Here is a 20,575-nt window from a genome sequence, read left to right as displayed (position 1 = left end):
AGTCCACGCATAAGAGGTTTAACAGAGTTAGAAGGGACCCTGTAGGTTATCTAGTCCAACCCCCCCACCCAGGCAGGAGGCACCATTTCTGACAGATGGCAGTCCAGTCTCTTCTTGAAAGCCTCCAGGGATGAAGCTCCCACAACTTCTGAAGGCAACTTCTTTTCCATGGGTTGATTGTTCTCACTGTCAGGAAATTTCTCCTTGATCAGTTTCTCTCCATTATTCCTTGTCTGGCCTTCCAGGTGCTTTGGAAAATAGTTTAACCCCCTCCTCTCCCTGGCAGCCCCTCAAATATTGGAAGACTGCTATCCTGTCTCCCCTGGTCCTTCTCTTCACTAGACTAGCCAGGCCCAGTTCCTGCAACCGTTCTTCATATGTTTTAGCCTCCAGTTCCCTCGTCATCCTGGTTGCTCTTCTCTGCACTTTTTCTAGAGTCTCAACCTCTTTTTTACAATGTGGTGACCAAAACTGGATGCAGTACTCTAGGTGTGGCTTTATAGAGTGGTATTAGTACCTCACTTGGTCTTGATTGTATCCCTTTGTTAATGTAAGTTGGGATTCTGTTGGCTTTTTTGGCTGCCGCTGCACACTGCTGGCTCATATTTAGCTGGTTGTCCACTAAGACTCCAAGATGTCTCATGTTAGGGATGTAATCCTAGTTTTGGCATGGCAATGTATATAAGCCATGATTGTAACAAATGTATCTGTTACTTTAAATGCTAGAGAGATGTAATTGGTTGCTGTTACTTCAAGCAGCCATAAGAGGGAGCCAGAATGACTGTTAGTTCTCTGTTTTGTTAGACGCTGATCGGTGTATTGTGAGGTACTGTGTGTTTTTGCTACTGTTAGCTGCTTTGTTTGCTAAACTGACTGACTGAACCGTGTATGACTTGGACTGTAAACTGGACTCTGAATACCTCTCTATTTCCACATACTATTTTATACTATTCAGTGTCCCTGTATGCTGGTTTGTGCGTGTTCTTCCATACCACTCTCATTACGCTTCTCTGCACACTCGCTCTCCTAACGGGGAGCTTACTTACTTAACACCTCTCACAGTCACTGCTATTAAGCCTGGTTTCACCCAATCTGTATTTGGTTTTGGGTTTTCTTGCCTAAGTGTAAGACTTTTCATTTCTCTACATTGAATTTCATTTTGTTAGATAGGTTCCAGTGTTCAAGTCTGTCAAGACCCATCTGGATCTTGAACCTCTCTTCTAGGATGTTGGCTATTCCTGCCAGCTTAGTATCATCAATCTTCCAGTTGTCAAGGTTGAGAGACACTGTAATAGATGAAAGCAAGCAAGGGATAATTTAACACTAATTTTTTTTTGTAGTTTTTGCTGTTCTTCAGCACCATTTAGTGTTTTCTCTCTTCACCATACTGAATCAGAAGGAAGGGAGTTTGCGGGGCGGGAGATAGAGAGAGAGCGAAAGAAAGAAAGAAAGAAGAAGAAAGAAAGAAAGAAAGAAAGAAAGAAAGAAAGAAAGAAAGAAAGAGAAAAGAAAAGAAAGAAAAAGGCTGTTTTACTATTTTGAAGACAAAAGAGAAAACAACACACACGGCCCTTGGTCACTCTACCCATCCTCCTTCCTTTTCTGTGGATGAAAATGAAATAAAATAAAAATGCCCACGAGGCAGCCTTTCGAAGGGGAAATGCTGCAGGGAAGGAAGGAAAAGGTGGGGTGGATTATTTTGAGAAAAGGAATCAGGCCATGTTGTGTAACAGCTTTTATTAAAAGGCAGCTCACGAAAGCTTCAGTAGGAGGGAAGGGTTTTTTTCCCCTTCAAGGGGTTGGACTAGAAGTCCTCCAAGGTTGCTTTCAACCCTATGTATTCTATCTTTTTTGCCGAAGGGGGGGGAAACAAAAGGCAAAAGATGTGGAGACTCTAGAAAGAGTGCAGAGAAGAGCAACAAAGAGGATTAGGGGACTGGAGACTAAAACATATGAAGAACAGTTGCAGGAACTGGGTATGTTTAGCTTAGGAGAAAGAAGGACTAGGGGAGACACGATAGCAGTCTTCCAATATCTCAAGGGTTGCCACAAAGAAGAGGGAGTCAAACTATTCTCCAAGGCACCTGAAGGCAGGACAAGAAGCAATGGGTGGAAACTAATCAAGGAGAGAAGCAACTTAGAACTGAGGAGAAACTTCCTGACAGTCAGAACAATTAATCAGTGGAACAGAAATTGCCTCCAAAAGTTGTGAATGCCCCAACACTGGAAGTCTTTAAGAAGATGTTGGATAGCCACTTGTCTGAAATTGTATAAGGCAGTGATAGTGAACCTTTTCGGCACTGAATGCCCAAAAGGTCATGCGGACATGTGACTTGTCGATGCTGCGCTCTGGAAAAACCAAGCGTCTGGCTTCTAGCACACCCAAGCAGATTTTTATTCATTTTTGTTTGCAATTAAGCCTGAGTGGATCCTTTAGTCCTTTCCGTTCGGCTGTGAAACATTCCGGAGCATGCCGTGGGTTCATGCCAGGGAGTCCCTCTTCGTTACCATCCCTGACATCGGAACAGCACTCATGGTCCTTTCCCATTATTTTAATGGGCACTCAATGTGCTCTCCGATCCCCTCCCAGCCCAGATCGACTGGGGAAAGATTCCGGAGAGGCTGGGCGTCTTTTCTCCCTCCCTGCCCTGAAAGCCATTAATAAAGGAGAATATTTGTCGCTCAGGGTTGACATGAGGGCTCCTTGGTGCTCTCTGAGCTCGCTGGTTTTCCCTTGCAGACGTTTCCTGACCCAACTAGGTAGCATCATCAGTGCTAGAAGGGAGTGGGATTGGCTCTCTGTTTATATACAGTGGCTTGCTTCATCAGTACTGGGGGGGAATGTGATTCCCCTCCCCCTTGATAGTTCCTTGATTGGCCTATTGTTTTCCACTTGATTGTGTCACTGGTGTTAATCCATGCTTATCTGGAGTTCTCTGAGTGGAATTCTGGGAGTTGAAGTCCACGCATAAGAGATTTAAGTTAGGATGTCAGTCTGATGATTGGCAGGCCGGCGTTTGTGAGCTGGATGATGGGGTGAGCTCCTGTCACATGCTCCGGCTCCTGCCGATCCAGAAGTTCGAAAGCGGGTGACAGCGGGTAGATAAATGGGCACCACTTAGTTGAGCAACATAACAGGTGGGTGTGAAAGGAGCCCCCCAAGTGGGCATCGCTCAAGTAGCGGTGATGTCACAATAAAGGACAATATTTGTAGCTCAACGTTGAAATGAGGGGTCCTTGGTGCTCTCTGAGCTTGTTTTTTTTTTGCAGGCGTTTCATTATCCAACTAGGTAACATCATCAGTGCTAGAAGGGAGAGGAGGAGAAGGTGGAGGAGAACTGTGAGGTCCTTGTTGCTCTTACTGAGTTTGCTTGTTTTCTTGCAGACGTTTCATGACCCAACTAGGTAACATCATCAGTGCTAGTAAGGAGTATGGTTTGCTGTCAGTTTATATTCTGGTGTCTTGCCTGTCTGTGTGGGTGAGGGCGGTCTTAGAGATAGTTTGGTTGAGCTGTTTGTTGATGGCTCTTTGGCTGTTCCTTGACTGGGGTGTTGTTTACTTGATTGTTGGTTTGATGTGAGCTCTGGAGTTAATCTGTGCTGATTCTGGATGGAGAGGTACTGGAGTCCTTTTTTGTTCTGTTTTGGGCTGGTTGATTGTCCCCTATAATAATAATAATAATAATAATAATAATAATAATAATAATAATAATAATAATAATAATAATAATAATAATAATAATAATAATAATAATAATAATAATAATAATAAATATTTATTTCTTAGCCGCACCCTCTCCCGAAGGACTCAGGGCGGCGTACAATAAAACATATGAAATAAATATATAGACAAGACATACATGTTACAAAAACATATATCACGACATGTACAGGAGGAGGTCGGCTAATGAATAAAAACAATAAAATACAATGTTTAGAAACCCCTAAGTAATTGAATGCAATTAAAATACCCAAATAAAAACCCGTCAGGAGCGATATAGTTAGATCAAAGTTGAGCCAGGCCAGCTACTTGGAATAGGTGGGTCTTGAGCTTTATACGAAAGGAGCGGAGGTCAGAGGTATTCCTAATATCCGGAGGGTATCCCTATGACCATCCCAGACCAGGCCAAGTGCAAAAAAGCCAGGGAATTTCTTAGAAGCCTGGCGCTCTGACAAATCAGCCATCAACAGAGACATAGAGATTAACAACATCTACAGACTTTGCAAAAGAGACAATCAGCCAGTCCAAAAAAGAGAAAAAAGTTTTCAGGACTTCTCCACCAGTAATCAGCACCCAGATCAGTATAGACCAACTCCAAGGTGAATTTCAGACCAACGATCAAGTAAGCAACCCCCCAATCAAGAAACTGCCAAAGAGCCATCAGCAAATAGTCCAAGCAAAGAATCTCTAAGACAACCCTCGCCCACACTTTGGGCCAATCACCAGGAGAGAGCGAGTTCTAGTCCCGCTTTAGGCATGAAAACCGGCTGGATGAGAGTCATTTTCTAACCCTAACCCAACCCACTGTTGTGACCCGTCAGTGGCCAGCAGACCTGGTAGCAGATTCGGACAGTGAGGAGGTTGGGGAGGAACCTGGGCCAGTCGTGGAGTCTGGGGAAGGCTCTGATGAGGGCTCTGCGTCGGAGGCAGAGAGGGGGTCAGGACGATATGCCAGTTATCAGCTGCCTTCGGAGTCGGACATCAGTGAGGCAGAGGAACAGCTGGAGCCTGTTCCCAGTGTACGCATGCGCAGAGCTGTCAGACGAAGGGAACAGCTAAAGAACAGGGGCCGACTTGGGAGTAAGGCCACAGGTGGACGATGAGTGGCCCCTCCCATAGGGTATAAAAGAGGAGCGAAAGGGGAGTGGAGTTTGCAGGAGACCATTAGTTCGCTTCATTGGTTCGTGACTCTCCAAGACTCCTTGCCAAGTTTTGCAGATATCGGCCTGGCAGCTCTCCAAGCCAGATAAGGTCTGTGACCGTAAATCCTCCCTTGAAAGGCTTTGTTGGATGTGAATGAGCAGAATTCACAGTCAATTAATGAAAAGGGGTTTTTGTCGCAACAAGGAGTCTGCTTTGTGGTTTCGGGAAGCCTAAGTCAGAACACCCGCCTCACAGGATTGTTATTGTGAAGAAAAAGAGGAGGAGGAAGAAATATTAGGGATGTTTGCTGCCTCGAACTACTTACTGTATTTTTTGGAGTATACGATGCCCCTTTTTTCCTTCAAAAAAGAGGCTGAAAATCTGGATGTGTCTTATACACTGAATGCGGCCTTTTTTGCCTCCCAAAACCCCGCCCCCTTCACCAAAATTGCCCTGCAGACCCTTTAGGACAGTGTTTCTCAAACTTGGCAACTTTAAGTCCTGTGGACTTCAACTCCCAGAATCCCCCAGCCAGCATAGCTGGCTGGGGAATTCTGGGAGTTGAAGTCCACAGGACTTAAAGTCGCCAAGTTTGAGAAACACTGCTTCAGGAGGTCCTGTGGGCTGGGGGGGGGCAGAAATGAGTGAAAAACAGCCCGGTTTTTGCTCAATTTTGCCGCTGCCCCCAACCTTCAGGAGCACTCCATAAACCTCCTAAAGGCTATCCATGCCTTTTTTTGCTCTCCCCCTCCTCCCCCCCACTCCTCAGGGGCATTCTACAAGCCGCCTAAAGGGTATGCATGCCCCTTTTTTGAAAAAAAAAAAGAAAAACCGGACCCTTTTTCGCGAAAAATTGGCCGTTTTTGGGGAGGTTTGCAGAGTGCAAAAACATTTTTTTTTTAAATTGGCCTCTTCAAAACCTTGGTGCGTCTTATAGTCCGAAAAATTGTTCCAATATCTCAGGGGTTGCCACAAAGAAGAGGGAGTCAAACTATTCTCCAAGGCACCTGAGGGTAGAAGAAACAATGGGTGGAAACTAATCAAGCAGAGAAGCAACTTAGAACTAAGGAGAAACTTCCTGAGAGTTAGAACAATTAATCAGTGGAACAGAAGTTGCCTCCAGAAGTTGTGAATGCTCCAATACTGGAAGTTTTTAAGAAGATGCTGGATAGCCATTTGTCTGGAACGGTATAGGGTTTCCTGCCTAGGCAGGGGGTTGGACTAGAAGACCTCCAAGGTCCCTTCCAACTCTACTATTGTACTGTATTGTATTGTAAATACGGTACATAAAGTAGCAAAGGTGAGATGAAAATAAAGTAAGATTCTCTTCTCGCAGTGACAAAAGAGGATTTGCCTGTTTCTCTCTTAAGCACAAGCCTTTGAAATAGCTTTCAGCAACCTCCTGCTTCTAAGTCCTACGTACTTTGCAAAGAGCTTTCTCCCCTCCCCCCTTCCCACCCACCCCTTTTAGGCAATTGAAGGGACGTGTCCTCTGCCCCCAATCGGGCTTATTAGACCATAAAGACGCTGGCTGGAACAGCATAATCTGCCAAGCAGCCTTTTAAATAAATGTCAAGAACTGGAACTCCCTGGGTGTTGATGGAGCCTCCGTGCCCGCTAGGCGGAATCGCTCCCTGTAACACATGGCACGGAGGCTGCTGCTCTGACTCGGGGAATTTCTTTTAAACGGGATATTTCAGAATGGAGGACCAGCAGAGATCAGCTGGACAGGGAGACTGAAGTCCACCTTCCAGTGGCTTTGTGTTGAGAGAGGTGGTGAAATTCCAAAATTTTCCCTACCGGTTCTGCAGGCGTGGCTTGGTGGGTGTGGCTTGGTGGTCATGTGACTGGCTGGGCATGGCTTGGTGCCGCAAGCAGGAACCTCACAGAGAGCTCCAAAACCAGCTATCACACTTTACACAAAAACAACACAAAAGCTACACAACGGACTCACACACAATGCAAAAGGCAGCTGGAGTTCACACAAAAATGACCCCTGCAACAAGCAGGAACTTCACAGAGTCCCAGAGAGCTCAAAAACCAACTATCACGCTTTACACAAAACTTAACACAAAAGCTACACAGCGGACTCACACACAATCACACACACGATCAGCTGTGACAATCGGCTGCGCCCTACGATCATTGGAACCTTTTAAAGCATTTTTTTTATTACTGGTTTGGGCAAACGGGTAGCATTTGGGAGAACTGGTAGTTAAAAAAATGCTTTAAAAAGTTTTTTTTTAAAGGTTGGTCAAGCTCACCCAGTCACATGACTGCCCCCCAAGCCACGCCCCCCCCAAGCCACACCCACAGAACCAGTCGGGGAAAATTTTGAATTTCACCACTGATCTCTACAGACGAGTCCAGCCCCTTGCAAGAGACCTTATAGCAAGGGATGCCCAAACTTGGCAACTTTAACTCCAGATGGCTGGAGAATTCTGGGAATTGAAGTCCACAAGTCTTAAAGTTGCCAAGTTTGAAGACTTTTGCCTTACAGCAATCCCAGTCAAATGGTCGTCCTCATCCAGACTCTTGTTTTGACCAGAAAAGATGTTCCTGGTCTCCTTATCTTGTCTTCTCCTTCCTTCCAGGTTGTTCTGGAGCGAACGTAAAATAACCAAGGCTCGGGAATGGTTCCATCGGACCGTGAAGATCGATTCGGACCTGGGAGATGCTTGGGCGTTCTTTTATAAATTTGAGCTTCAGCACGGCACCGAGGTAAGGAAAAGGCGGCGTAACTCAAACCAGGGACTTTATGGAGAGACTCTGCTCATCGGGGAGACCTGGCTAGGTGACTTTGGGCCAATCACTAGGAAACGGTGAGTTCTAGTACCGCCTTAGGCACGGAGGTTACTGGGTATTTGGGGTCATTGGCCAGGACAGTGGGAGTTCTAGTCCCACTATAGGCATGGAAACCAGCTAGGTGACTTTGGGCCAATCACCAGGAGATGGTGAGTTCTAGTCCCACCTTAGGCACGAAGGTTACTGAGTATTTTGGGATCAACCAAGACACTGGGAGTTCTAGTCCCACCATAGGCATGAAAGCTAGTTGGCTGACTTTGGGCCAGTCACCAGGTGACAGTGAGTTCTAGTCCCGCCTTAGGCATGGAAGCCAGGTGGGTAAACTAGCCAGTCACTCACTCATAGCCCAACTTACCTCACAGGGTGATTGTTGTGGGGAAACTAGGAGGAGGAAGGACTATTAGATATATTTACCCCCTTGATATTATCTGACATTATCTGACGTGTGTGTGTGTGTGTGTGTCTGTGTGTGTGTGTGTGTGTGTGTGTGTGTGTGTTCCATTGTAACTCTGGAACGCCTCAAGCAATTTCAACCAAACTTGGTACACAGATGACTTACTCTCTGGAAACAAATACTGTGGCGATAAGACACCCCTAAAACCTCCCAGGGTGTAGGTTTTGTTAAGATACAGCCTGTTGTGCCTTAAAATGGCTTCTACTGTACAGCAGTGGAGTTGCCATGGTAACAGCTTCAAAGTACTCCACCATGAGGCTCCCTCTGGTAATTCAACATTAGAAATTACGTTTGGTCCAGACATTTCCCCCCTATAAATAAATTCCTGGGCAACGCCGGGTTATCAACTAGTTAACTTATAAAGGCAGGATAAAAATACAATTGCAAACATTTTTAAACCCCGTACGGATAAAACAAGCTCCGCCCCCCCTTTCTTTCATGCCAATACAGGAACAGCAGGAAGAGGCGAGGAAGCGTTGCGAGAACGCCGAGCCGCGGCACGGGGAGCTGTGGTGCGAGGTCTCCAAGGACATCAGCAATTGGCAGAGTAAGATTGGCGAGATCCTGCTGCTGGTGGCCGCCAAGATCAAGAACACCTTCTAGGAAGAGGATCAAAGGACCCTTCTTGGCTCTCCCCTCCTGCCCACACCATCGACCGAGAGAGAGAGAGCTGGGTAGCCTATTTGCCCCAGGCCGTGCCACCCTGGCAGCTGACCAGTCCCCAGGACAACGGACTGCCTAGGAGATGTTTTGTATAGCAGCTTCGCCCTTCTTGAGAGCGAACAGCAGGAACTCAACGGTCCCAGCTGACAGGCAGATGTTTCCCCTGCTGTCTGAGGTCCCCAGATGTTTGTTTGCTTTCTCCAAGTTCCTTTGAAAAGCTTCTGGCCGGTGGGCCCTCCCAGGGACCCAGAATGTTTTCTAATATTCAGCTTGCCTACTTAAATTCATCATCTGCTTCTCCCCCCTCCTCCTCTTCTTCCTCCCCCTCCTCTTCCTCTTCTCCCCCCTCCTGTTCTTCTTCCTCTTCCTTCTCCTCTCCTTCTTGTTCTCCTCCTCCTCTTTTTCCTCCACTTCCTCCTCCTCCTCTTCCTCTTCTTGTTCTCCTCCTCCTCTTCTTCCTCCTCTTTTTCCTCCACTTCCTCCTCCTCTTCCTCCTCCTCTTCTTGTTCTCCTCCTCCTCCTCTTCTTCCTCCTCTTTTTCCTCCACTTCCTCCTCCTCCTCTTCCTCCTCCTCTTCTTGTTCTCCTCCTCCTCTTCTTCCTCCTCTTTTTCTTCCTCTTCCTCCCCCTCTCCCTCTTCTTCTTCCTCCTCCTTTTCTTCTACCTCTTTTTCTTCCTCTTCCTCCTCTTCCTCCTCCTCTTCTTCCTACCCCTCTTCTTCTTCCTCCTCTTCTTCCTTCTCCTCTTCTTCCTCTTCCTCCTCCTCCTCCTCCTCTTCTTCCTACCCCTCTTCTTCCTCCTCCTCCTCTTCTTCCTTCTCCTCTTCTTTTTCCTCTTCCTCCTCCTCCTCCTCTTCCTGTTCTTCCTCCCCCTCTTCTTCTTGTTCTCCCCCTCCTCGCTATTTAAAGAGCATCATCTATTTTTCTACCAGGAAAAAAAAAAGCCCACTAGGGGTTTTAAAACCCCATTTTTTGGGTGCCCCATTCTTCTATAGGAATCTTCAGCTAGGCATTTATCTTCGAGAAGAGGACCAAGTCACGAAACCCCCAGACCGGTTAGAAAGCGGCACATCATTCAAAACTCTGGTTGGAGGGAAAGTGGAGGGAGAACCAGGCAAGGCTGCCCCAAGGAGAAGCTGGTGAAGTCAAGGCCATCTTGTCAAAAGGCTTTTGGTGGGGGGGGGGCGGAATTGAAATAAGGTACCGTTCTCACGGGCTGCTTCCCCTCCCCCCCCCCTTTTCTCTCTTTGGAAGTTTTGTTCGTTTGTTTCCTCTTTGGAATTTTAAACAACCGTGCTTTCAAATCCGTAGAAGAGTTATACCAAAAAGCAGGAAGGAATAAATGAGGGTGCGTGGGGGGGGGGGGGGATGTGTTTAAGCAACCGATTTATTTCCTAAAAGGGCGGGCGGACAGACCTAAAGAGCGGACACTGTATGAAAGGAGAAGCTTTTTGGTGGAAGGGAAGGGGTTTAATCGCAGGCTCCTCCTTGCCGTAGTAGTATAAAGACATTGCCTAAACCAGGGGTGTCCAAACTTGGGAACTTTAAGACTTGTGGACTTCAACTCACAGAATTCCCCAGCCAGCTCTGCTGGCTGGGGAATTCTGGGAGTTGAAGTCCACAAGTCTTAAAGTTCCCAAGTTTGGACACCCCTGGCCTAAACAAACTTTATGTAAAGTTGTTGTTCCTCTCATAGCAATAGTTTTTGATCTTGTGTTTTGAAACTTTTCCTTTTTCTAAAAAAAAAGAAAGAAAGAAAGAAAAGACATTCCTGGTTTATCTCTTCCCTCCTGGAGTCCCCTTCCAGATCAAATTCCCTGTCCATTCAGGAAATTTCTTTTTTTTTTGTGTGTGTGTATTAAAACATATCAGAATGTTTTCGCCTGGTATCCTTGTTTTTTTAGGGAAAAAGTCGCATTCACCCACAATGGCTGTACATGAAAACACTCGCACGTTGCTATGAAACACAAGTCCGGTTAGGGCAGTGGAGGCAAACCTTTTTCTTACGGCATGCCAAACTTGTGCGTGTGCGTGCTTACACCGCTTCACCCCTCCCTGCGTATACACGCACGACCCCCACCACATCAGGAAAGCCTCCGGAGCCTGGGGAGGGTGAAAAACAGGCCCAATGGTCCAAGCGGAAGTTTGTTCCCAAACTTCCGGTTGGGCCGTTGGGGCTGTTTTTAGCCTTTCCAAGCCTCCGGAGGCTTTCCTGAAGCCCAGGGAGGGTGAAAACAGCCTCTCCCAGCGCTCCCGAAGGGGGGGGGGGAATCAGCTGGCGGCTGGAATGCCAACAAATATGGCTCCACCTGCCACAGATTCGCCATCACTGGGTTAGGTTTTACGCCCGTCTGGTGCCGAATCAATTTGGTCCGGATCGTTTTCTGTTTTTAATTCCTCCCCAAAGGGCCAGTGTGGATGGTTTTGATAGGACCCCCAAAATGAAGGGGACATATCAACCGAGTGAAAATAATTGGGCGACTGGAACACCAAATAATGGACCCATTGAAAGCAGAACTCCGAGGCAGCGAGATTCCTCCAAAGAACCAATTTTTTGGATCCATCTTACTGGCACGACTGGTGAAAACCGACTCTGAAAGTTCCTGAGGTTTTCACCTAACTAAAAAGTGAAAGCTCCCCCCCCCCCCCGCCTCCAATCATCAGTCACATTGTCCAATAGAGGTGCCGTCCGGTTGCTTAGTTACTCGACTCCTCCTCTTCCCCGCCACCTGTTGCGATGTCCTTGGTTCCCACAGGGAAACATTTTGCTTTGACTACAAAACCCCAGCTAATCTCTCCTCCCCCCGCCCTTCTCTTGTGGCAACTCTAAAGTCGTAAAAATGGCCTCAGGCTGGTTCGCGTCTGGGTTGACACACCTGCGTTAAAAACCCTGTGAATACAGGAATGGGAGCGTCTTAACTCAACCTGGTTTGTACATTTGGTTTACAAAAACCGAATGTGGTGTGTAAATTTGCACATTTTTCCGGATCTGTGTGGGAACTTTGAACGATGACTAAGCAACGAGTCAAAGATTGCCTATAACTGTTTTGGCATATAATGGTGATGGCGAACTTATGGTACGCGTGCCACAGGTGGCACAAGGAGCCATTTGTTAGGGCACTCAAGGCGTTGCCCTGTCAGCTCCAGCGCACCTGTACGCACTGGCCATAAGACTTCGGCCTTCTTTTGAGGCCGTTTTTCGTCCCCCGGAGGCTTCCTTGAAGCCTCCGGAGCGCAAAAAAACGGCCCTACGGGCAAACCGGAACTTCAGGAACGGACTTCCGGTTTGGCTGTAGGGCTGTTTTCTGCTTTCCAGAACCTTCAGGAAGCTTCCCTAAAGGCTCTGGAGGGCAAAAAACGACCCTACGAGTTGCCTTCTGAAAAAAGCACCTCTGGGACAAGTTTGAAAAACTGAATTACAGGTAGAACATCCCTAATTAAAAAAAAAATGTAACGCCACCACAGCCACTCTTGGCCACAAGGGGGCACTAGTGGGCTACCTCTAATTCGTTGCTGAATCCGAAAATGGGACATTTCTGAACATATAAATTTATTTCACGCTCCTGGGGTTAAAGGTGTCCTCCAGTTGGGAATGACTCAGAACTGTGTGCATCCCGACCTCTATAAATAGAGTTAAAAGCCATAGAATGAAAAATCACCCATAAGTCTTTATTCCGGCCACTCCCCACCTCCCACCCCCCATGTTTAATGGAATAACCCAACTTTAAGACAGGGGGTCTCCAACCTTGGCAGCTTTAAGCCAGGCGGACCTCAACTCATATAAATCCAATAAAACAGGGGTGTCCAAACTTGGGAACTTTAAGACTTGTGGACTTCAACTCCCAGAATTCCCCAGCCAGCATGGCTGGCTGGGGAATTCTGGGAGTTGAAGTCCACAAGTCTTAAAGTTCCCAAGTTTGGACACCCCTGCAATAAAACAAACAAACAAACTCCTAGAATTCCCCAGCCAGTTATTAATTTAGTAACACGGTTGTTAAGTGAATGTGTCTTCCCCGTTGACTTGGCTGGTTAGAAGGTCACAAAAGGGGATCACATGCGACCGTCATATATATCAACCAGTAGCCAAATGGCTGGATTTTGATTAGGTGACCATAAGGATGCTACAATGGGCGTAAGTGTGAAAAATGGTCACAGGTTACATTTTTGCAGTGCTGTTGCAACTTTGGTCACTGAATGATCTCAGGGGCTGCCCCAAAGAAGAGGGAGTCAAGCTATTCTCCAAAGCACCTGAGGGTAGGACAAGAAGCAATGGATGGAAACTAATCAAGGAGAGAAGCAATCTAAAAGTAATGAGAAATTTCCTGACAGTTGGAACAATAAATCAGTGGAATGAATCGCCTCCAGAAGTTGTGAATGCTCCCAACACTCAACGTTTTTAAGGAGAGATTGGACAGTCATTTGTCTGAAGTGGTGTAGGGGTTCCTTTCTAGGCAGGGGGTTGGACTAGAAGACCTCCAGGATCCCTTCCAACTCTGATTCTATTCTATTGTAAATTGAAGACTTCCTGTGACGTTAAAATGCAGCTTTCGGGCCTGGAAAGAGTGCCTCTCTGGATTAAGAGCAGAAGAGCAGCCCCTGAGAAGGATCATGGCAACCTCACGAAAGGAACCAGGCAGTTACACAACATTTTTTCCTCTCCTCTGCGTCTTTAACTGGGATTCAACATGGAATTATTTTAGAAGCGGAAGTTTTTCCTGGCAAGGACAGAAGTGTTGGCAAAAGATTTGCCTGCTGATTTTTTAAATTTTTTGTCAGTTCAGCTACAGATAAAAAAGAACAGGAAGCCAGCCAGGTTTAATTTTTTCACCCTTTTCAGCGATAACGGAGGAATGAACAATTTTTTGTTGAAGTGGGTCCGTGGCTGTATGGTCCTGCAGTTGCTGAAGCGCCCCAGGCCCTCAGTGCTTGGGGTAAGGATATGAAAAGGGTTGTGTTACGCACATTGGCGCCGGTTGCTGCCGGTTTTACTACTGGTTTGCTTCTCGCACGCTATTTTGCACACCCAGGTGCACAGTTCAATGTAAATTGTTCTTTGCACATGCTCAGAATAATTTGCAGGGAACTGCGCACGCGTGGACACTAGAAAACAACATGGCGGCGGCATCAGCAATGGCGCGGGAACCGGTACAGGGGTGTGGCAAGTTCTAGGTCGCTGCCGGTTCTGAGCCAGTGGGCTAAGACGCTGAGCTTGTCGATCAAAAAGGTTGGCGGTTCGAATCCCTAGTGCCATGTAATGGAGTGAGCTCCCGTGACTTGTCCCAGCTTCTGCCAACCTAGCAGTTCGAAAGCACGTAAAAATGCAAGTAGAAAAATAGGAACCACCTTTGGTGGGAAGGGAACAGCGTTCCGTGCGCCTTTGGCATTGAGTTATGCCGGCCACATGACCATGGAGATGTCTTCGGACAGCGCTGGCTCTTCGGCTTCGAAATGGAGATGCGCACCGCCCCTTAGAGTTGGGAACAACTAGCATGTACTGTATGTGTGAGGGGAACCTTTACCTTACTTTTAGTGTACGGCTGTCTCTCCTTGAAGACCTGTGGACTTCAACTCCCAGAATTCTACAGCTAGTACTGATGATGGTACGTAGTTGGGTAATGAAACGTCTGCAAGAAAAACAAGCTAGGGCCTCAGCTTGAGCACCGAGGGACTCTCATATTAAATCTGAGCTTCTTTATTGTTTTCTGTTTAATTGTTTGTCTGGAGTCCATCACTGCTTATCTGGGTGTTGATTGCTAACTACAGCTCCCAGCATCCCTTGCCTTTCAGGACACGGGCTGGTAAGAGCTATAGTAAGAAGTCAAGAAAACCAACCCCCTGACATTCACACTACTTACTCTGGGTTTCCCCTCCATCCTCCTGGGGAAAAGTTATATAAATCCTCTAGGCTTGCTCTCCAAAAAGATGGGCATGTTCTTTTCCTTCTTCCTCCTTTCCTTCCTTTTTTCCTTCTTCCCTTCCCTTCCTTTCTTCCTCCTGTCCTTCCCTTCTTCCTCCTTTCCTTCTCTTCCCTTCCCGTCTTTCTCCTTTCCGTCCCTTCCCTCCTTCCCTTCCAGTTTCTTCTCTATTTCCTCCCCTTTCTCTCTTCTCTTCTTTTTTCTTCTCTTCTCTTCCCTCCTCCTCCTCTCCCTCTCATCTTCTCTCTCCTCTCTTTCCCCTTCTCTGCTGCTCCTGTTCAGTTCAAAAACACGCTCAGCCACATCTGGAGAGTTTTTTTTTAGGTTTTCTGGGCCCTCCATCCCTTCTTCTTGGTTGAACCCTGAAATCCCCTCCCTTCCTCCCCGATCCGGCCTTGGAGGAAGGCTGACAGCATGGAAAGAAGGGACGGAAGGAAGGAAAGAGGAGAGGAAAGAGCGCGGGGATGGAGAAGGGAAAAGAACAAAACAACTGGGGGGGGGGAAAGACACCAAAATAGCGGCCAGCCAAGAGAGTGAGATGACCGAACACAAGACAGGGGTTGGGAGGGAAACTTCCTCAGGAAAGCCCAAGAAACCTCCAAGGCCACCGCAAACACCTGGACGGACATTATTGCCACATTGTTCAACACACATCTGGAATCCTGCAAAACTCCATTCCATATCTCGGTTTCAGAGTTGAGATGCAGCATATTGGAGGGCGGGCGAATAGTTTTCCCCTAAAGAGCCACCGTCTTTGGGAGGAACTGGAACTCGGGCCCTGGAAGTGCCTGCAAGATTAGAGTAGGATAGGATAGGATAGGATAGGATAGAATAGAATAGAATAGAATGAGAAAGAAGAATGGAATGGAATAGAATAGAATAGATTGGAACTGGAATAGAAAACAGAGTAGAGTACAGTAGAATGAAGTAGAATAAGGAACAGAATAAGGAGTAGAACAGAATAGAATAGAGCAGGAAGGGACCTTGGAGATCTTCTAGTCCGACCCCCTGCTCAAGCAGGAGACCCTATAGCTGTGATGGCGAACCTATGGCACACATGCCACAGGTGGCATGCAGAGCCATTTGTTAGGGCACATGAGACGTTGCCCTGTCAGCTACAGCATGCATGTGCCACTGGCCAGCTGACTTCAGTCTTCTTTTGAGGCCATTTTTCACCCTCCTGAAGGCCGATGAACACTCCGGATGGCGAAAACCGGCCCTACAAGCAAACCAAAAGTGACCTCTGCTTTGCTCGTAGCAGTGGTGGGTTGCAGACGGTACATCCCAGTACGGGAGTACCGGAGCCTGCCTGGAGCACCAGGTACCGTTCCGTTATGATGCTCCAGAGGGCCCACCCGCCCGCCTGAGCTCCTTACCTGTCCTTTAAGACTTTGGTGCTTCCGCGCACACGCATGGTGCGTACAGCACCTGCGCGATACTCTGCCGAGCAGCTGGAGCGTCACGGAGGCTTGCGGAGGCGTCGCAGGCAGGTACGACGCATGCGCGCGCCATGCACATCCATGTGGGTGACGCTGGGCCCGTTCCAACCATAGCGGTTGGAACAGGATCCGGAACCCACCACTGGCTCGTAGGGTCATTTTTTACCCTCCGGAGCCTTCAGGGAAGCCTCCTGGAGCCTCCTGAATGCTCAGGAGCGTGAAAACTTGCCGTACGAACAAACCAGAAGTAACTCCATTTCCAAACAGTTTTTTATGCCCTGGAGGCTTCAGGGAAGCTCCTGAAGCCTCCGGAGGGCCTCAAGGGGGGTGGGGGAAACTGTTTTCGCCCTCCCCAGGGTACTAGAAAGCCTCTGGAGCCTGGGGAGGGTGAAAAAAGCATGCCAAAAATGGGAGGGGGAAGCGCTGGTTGCGCGTGCTTGCATGCTGGGGTCATGCACATAGCATAATGGGTGTGGCATGCCCGCACACGACCCCCCTGCCCAGGCAAGCCAAAAGGAGTTCACCATCTCTGCCCTATATGTCCAGTCTCTCCTGAAAACCCCCCAATGTTGGAGCACCCAAATTTTGATCACATAACCACGAGGATGTTGCAATGGCCATAAGTGTGAAAAATAGCCGCAACTCACTTGTTTTTCAGTGCCTTAGAGCTTAAACTGGTCACTAAACGAGTGGCTTGTCGGTCAAGAACTAACTGTACCTATACAATGACACTTCCAAATCAAATAGATTTTGAAAGAAGTAGCCCATCACTCCAGGAAGCTGTGGGTGAGGTTTTTTTTTTTTTAAATTACCGTATTTTTCAGAGTATAAGACGCACCCCTCTCCCTAAGAAGTGGGTGGAAATGCCTGTGCATCTTATATAGAGAATATTGTGGCAGGGGGGAGGGGTTGGTGCAGTGCCAATCAGCTGTTCTAGAACGGGCTGTGGTGGTGGCGGTGCCCAACAGGCAGCGGCGGTGAATGGGCGTTGGTGAACCGGCTGCAGTGAATGGGCGCCGGCGGCAAACGGGCTGTGGTGAACAGGCCAGATGAATACCGGATGGATGCTGGGAGGCAGAGGCAGATATTTTTTTTCTTGTTTTCCTCCCCAAAAGCTAGGTGCGTCTTCTAGCGCTGAGCGGCTTACAGTAAGCCGCAGCACTTTCCTTTTAAAGGTGTAAAACTAACTCTACCTCCGAAGCAAGGTAGAGTATTAGGCCACAGTTGGCCCCTAGGTCTTGTAATCTGGCCCTGATGGACACTACAAGTCCGTAAGAAAAACGTGGAGCAGAAAAAATAATCATCCACTTTTCTGCCTGGTCCTGGGGCAGAAAACCCCATTTTGAAGGCCAGCCAGTCCTACAGGCGTCCCATCCATGACTCCAGGCAGACAAGGGGAATCGCAGATAGGATGGGATGGAAAAGGATAGATTGACAGCAGGGGTAGGATTGAAAAATGTTAGCAACTGGTTCTCTGTCTGGTGGGCGTGGCCATGGTGGGCGTGGCCTACTTGGCTTACTACAAAATGGCTGGGGATGGGGGAGGCATTTTCACCCTCCCAAGGCTCCGGAGGCCTTTCTTGAGTCTCCGGGAGGACAAAAACGGCCTCCCTTGGACTCTGGATGCTCTCCAGAGACCGGAAACAGGCCCATTTCCGGATGGCACGTTTTTTGCCCTCCCAGAGCCTCCACGCGGGCCTTGCACTTACCTAGTATGATGAGTGGCCGCGCAGAGACTCCCGGGAGGTGCGAGGCGGAATGGGGGGGGGCATCCAGAGCCGGTCCTTGTAACTACCGGTTCGGCGAACTAGATGTAAAATTAACATCCAGTTCGCCCGAACTGGGGCGAACCGGCTGAATCCTATCCCTGATTGGCAGGTATGTGAAAAACAGAACAAGGAAGAGAAACGAGTACCTTGAACGTTTTTTTCGGGGGGGGGCTGTTAAGTAAGTAAGCTCCCCGTTAGGAGAGCGAGTGTGCAGAGAAGCGTAATGAGAGTGGTATGGAAAAAAACGCACAAACCAGTATACAGAGACACCGAATAGTATAAATAATAGTAGTTTACTATGTGGAAATATAGAGGTATTCAGAGTTCAATTTAAAGTCCAAGTCACACACGGTTCAGTCAGTCAGTTATCAATGTTCTCAGTTAAAGAATCATCCTTCAAACACAGTCCAGTATCAAATAATCAGTTTAGCACACAAAGCAGCTAACAGTAGCAAAAACACAGTAACTCATGATACATCCACCGATCAGCATCTAACAAACAGAGAGCTAACAGTCATTCTGGCTCCATCTTATGGCTGCTTGAGGTAACAGCAACCAATCACATTACAGCAGTACTTAAAGAAACAGTACTACCATCCTGGTTTATATATTGCTAACCCAACTGTTAGCTTACATTCCTAACATGGGCAATGGGTGTGTGTGAGAGAGAACTGGATTGGGTTCAGTGATCCACAGCCTGACATTAACTCATCTTCCATTGCATTCTTTGCAGGCTGGCTGAACCGTTATTACGTAATGCAAGCTTTTCAACGGATGCAGTTACCACCAATGGGATGACGAGAGTTTGGTGTTACTCATAGTTAAAGGATATTTGGAGGCCGGGGTTGAATTGTAAGATCCTTGGTGCTCTCTGAGCTCGGCGGTTTTCTTGCAGACTTCTTGTTATCCGACTAGGTAACATCATCAGTCCTAGAAGGGAGTGTGGTTTGTGGAGAGAAGGAGGAGGGGAGGAGGAGGAGGATGACTGTGGGGTCCTTGTATTGTATGAGTTTGGTTGTTTTCTTAGATGTTTCATTACCCAGCTAGGTAACGTCATCAGTGCCTGAAGGGAGTGCATTTGTGGAGCAGAGGAGGAGGAAGACAGTGGGGTCCTTGGTACTCTCTGAACTTGGTGGTTTTCCTGCAGACATTTCATTACCCAACTAGGCAACATCATCAGTGTTGGAAGGGAATGGGGTTTGCAGAGATAAAAGAAGGAAAAGGAACAGAAGAGGAGGAGGAGGAGGAGGAGGAGGAGGAGGAGGAGGAGGAGGAGGAGGAGGAGGAGGAGGAGGAGGAGGAGGAGGAGGAGGAGGAGGACGACGACTCTGGGGTCTTTGGCAATCTGCAAGCTTGCTGTTTTTCTGCAGATGTTTCATAACCCAAGTAGATAACATAATCAGTGGTACCTGTGCCTAAAAGATGGATGGAAAGCAGAATTTCTGCAAATGCATTCCAGGTCTAAAGCTTTAGAAAGCTGTACTAATACTTTACCTGATTTTGAGTCTGTGCCTCTGTTTTTACAACCAAGGATTTACATAACCAAGGAGAGAAGTAACCTAGAAGTAAGGATAAATTTCTTGACAGTTAGAACAATTAACCAGTGGAACAGAAGTTGTCTCCAGAAGTTGTGAATGCTCCAACACTGGAAGTTTGTCCGAAAAGGTATAGGGTTTCCTGCCTAAGCAGAGGGCTGGACTAGAAGGCCTCCAAGGTCCCTTCCAACTCTGTTATTCTATTATTCCATTAGAGCGAAAGTCTCAGGAAGAAATCGCGTTTAACTGATATTGCACGGAACAGTACTTTGACACCGTTGGCAAAGGCCTTTGTAAGTCCTCGCCATGAATTGCTCAATTAAAACAAACCAAGTGCAATGACCGTCTTTTGCACAATGACCGATCTCTGCCCTGGAAAAGACATTTGTAAGATTTTTTATATTTAGACCGGGAAATGAAAAAATGGCCGTTTGGGGAGACAGGACTCGAAACGCACCCTGTTCTTTGCTCCACCATGTGGAATAGTACTCAGAGCGGGTGACTTCAGCGTTCGTCTTTCCGACATCCTCTTCACTCGCGTTCTCTGACCTCGGAAAGGAATAAGGAGTGATTTTGCAGCTGTGGGTAGCTCTCCTGTTTTTTTTAAATGGCTTAAAAAAAAACTTTAGAAGTAGGGGTCGTGACCTGTCGCTGTCGCCGAAGTGGCGGTCAAACGTGTTTAACCTGTAGCCGTTGGAGAAGATGCTTGAATCTCAGACATTGGCAGCGCGCCAAGCTGGTCTTGGCTGATCTGGATCGGAATCGGATGGGAAATGATCAGGGTTTTTGTTTTTTTTTGTTTTTGAGGTGTAAGGCAAGGTTGGGAGGCTGAAAAACATCTTAGAAAAAGGCAAAGAAAGAAGAAAAGAAAAGAAAAGAAAAGAAAAGAAAAGAAAAAGGCAAAAAAAATAGGAAAGGAAAGGGGAAGGGAAAGGAAAAAATAGAAGAAAAGGAAAGGAAAAGGAGAAAAATAGAAGGAAAGGAAAGGAGAAAAATAGAAGGAAAAAGGAGAAAAATAGAAGGAAAGGAAAGGAAAAGGGGAAAATAGAAGGAAAGAAAAAGGAGAAAAATAGAAGGAAAAAGAAAGGAAAAGGAGAAAAATGGAAAGGAAAGGAAAAGGGGAAAATAGAAGG

General features: G+C 47.3%; 1 protein-coding gene and 1 long non-coding RNA gene across 2 annotated transcripts in view; one reads left to right on the top strand and one right to left on the bottom strand.

Annotated features, from left to right (window-relative positions):
* Positions 1 to 9,730, top strand: part of PRPF6 (pre-mRNA processing factor 6) — a 57,253-nt gene extending 47,523 nt beyond the window's left edge. The window contains exons 20-21 of the mRNA XM_081949695.1: positions 7,459 to 7,585; positions 8,574 to 9,730. Coding sequence (XP_081805821.1) covers positions 7,459 to 7,585; positions 8,574 to 8,726 — 280 coding nt within the window. The 3' untranslated portion in view covers positions 8,727 to 9,730. The remainder of the gene's footprint in view (positions 1 to 7,458; positions 7,586 to 8,573) is intronic.
* LOC309390469 lies at positions 9,182 to 10,648 on the bottom strand. The gene is made up of 3 exons (XR_014175132.1): positions 10,442 to 10,648; positions 9,496 to 10,298; positions 9,182 to 9,196 (listed from the first exon to the last, which is right to left on the bottom strand). It is a non-coding gene; the product is annotated as an uncharacterized lncRNA (long non-coding RNA).
* Positions 10,649 to 20,575: the final 9,927 nt, after the last annotated feature.

Source organism: Natrix helvetica (genome assembly GCF_964273705.1).
Source record: "Natrix helvetica genome assembly, chromosome: 3".
In the NCBI taxonomy this organism is placed as follows: domain Eukaryota; kingdom Metazoa; phylum Chordata; class Lepidosauria; order Squamata; family Natricidae; genus Natrix; species Natrix helvetica.
The sequence above is the reverse complement of the archived record's forward strand: the minus strand, read 5'-3'. Positions and strand labels throughout refer to the sequence as shown.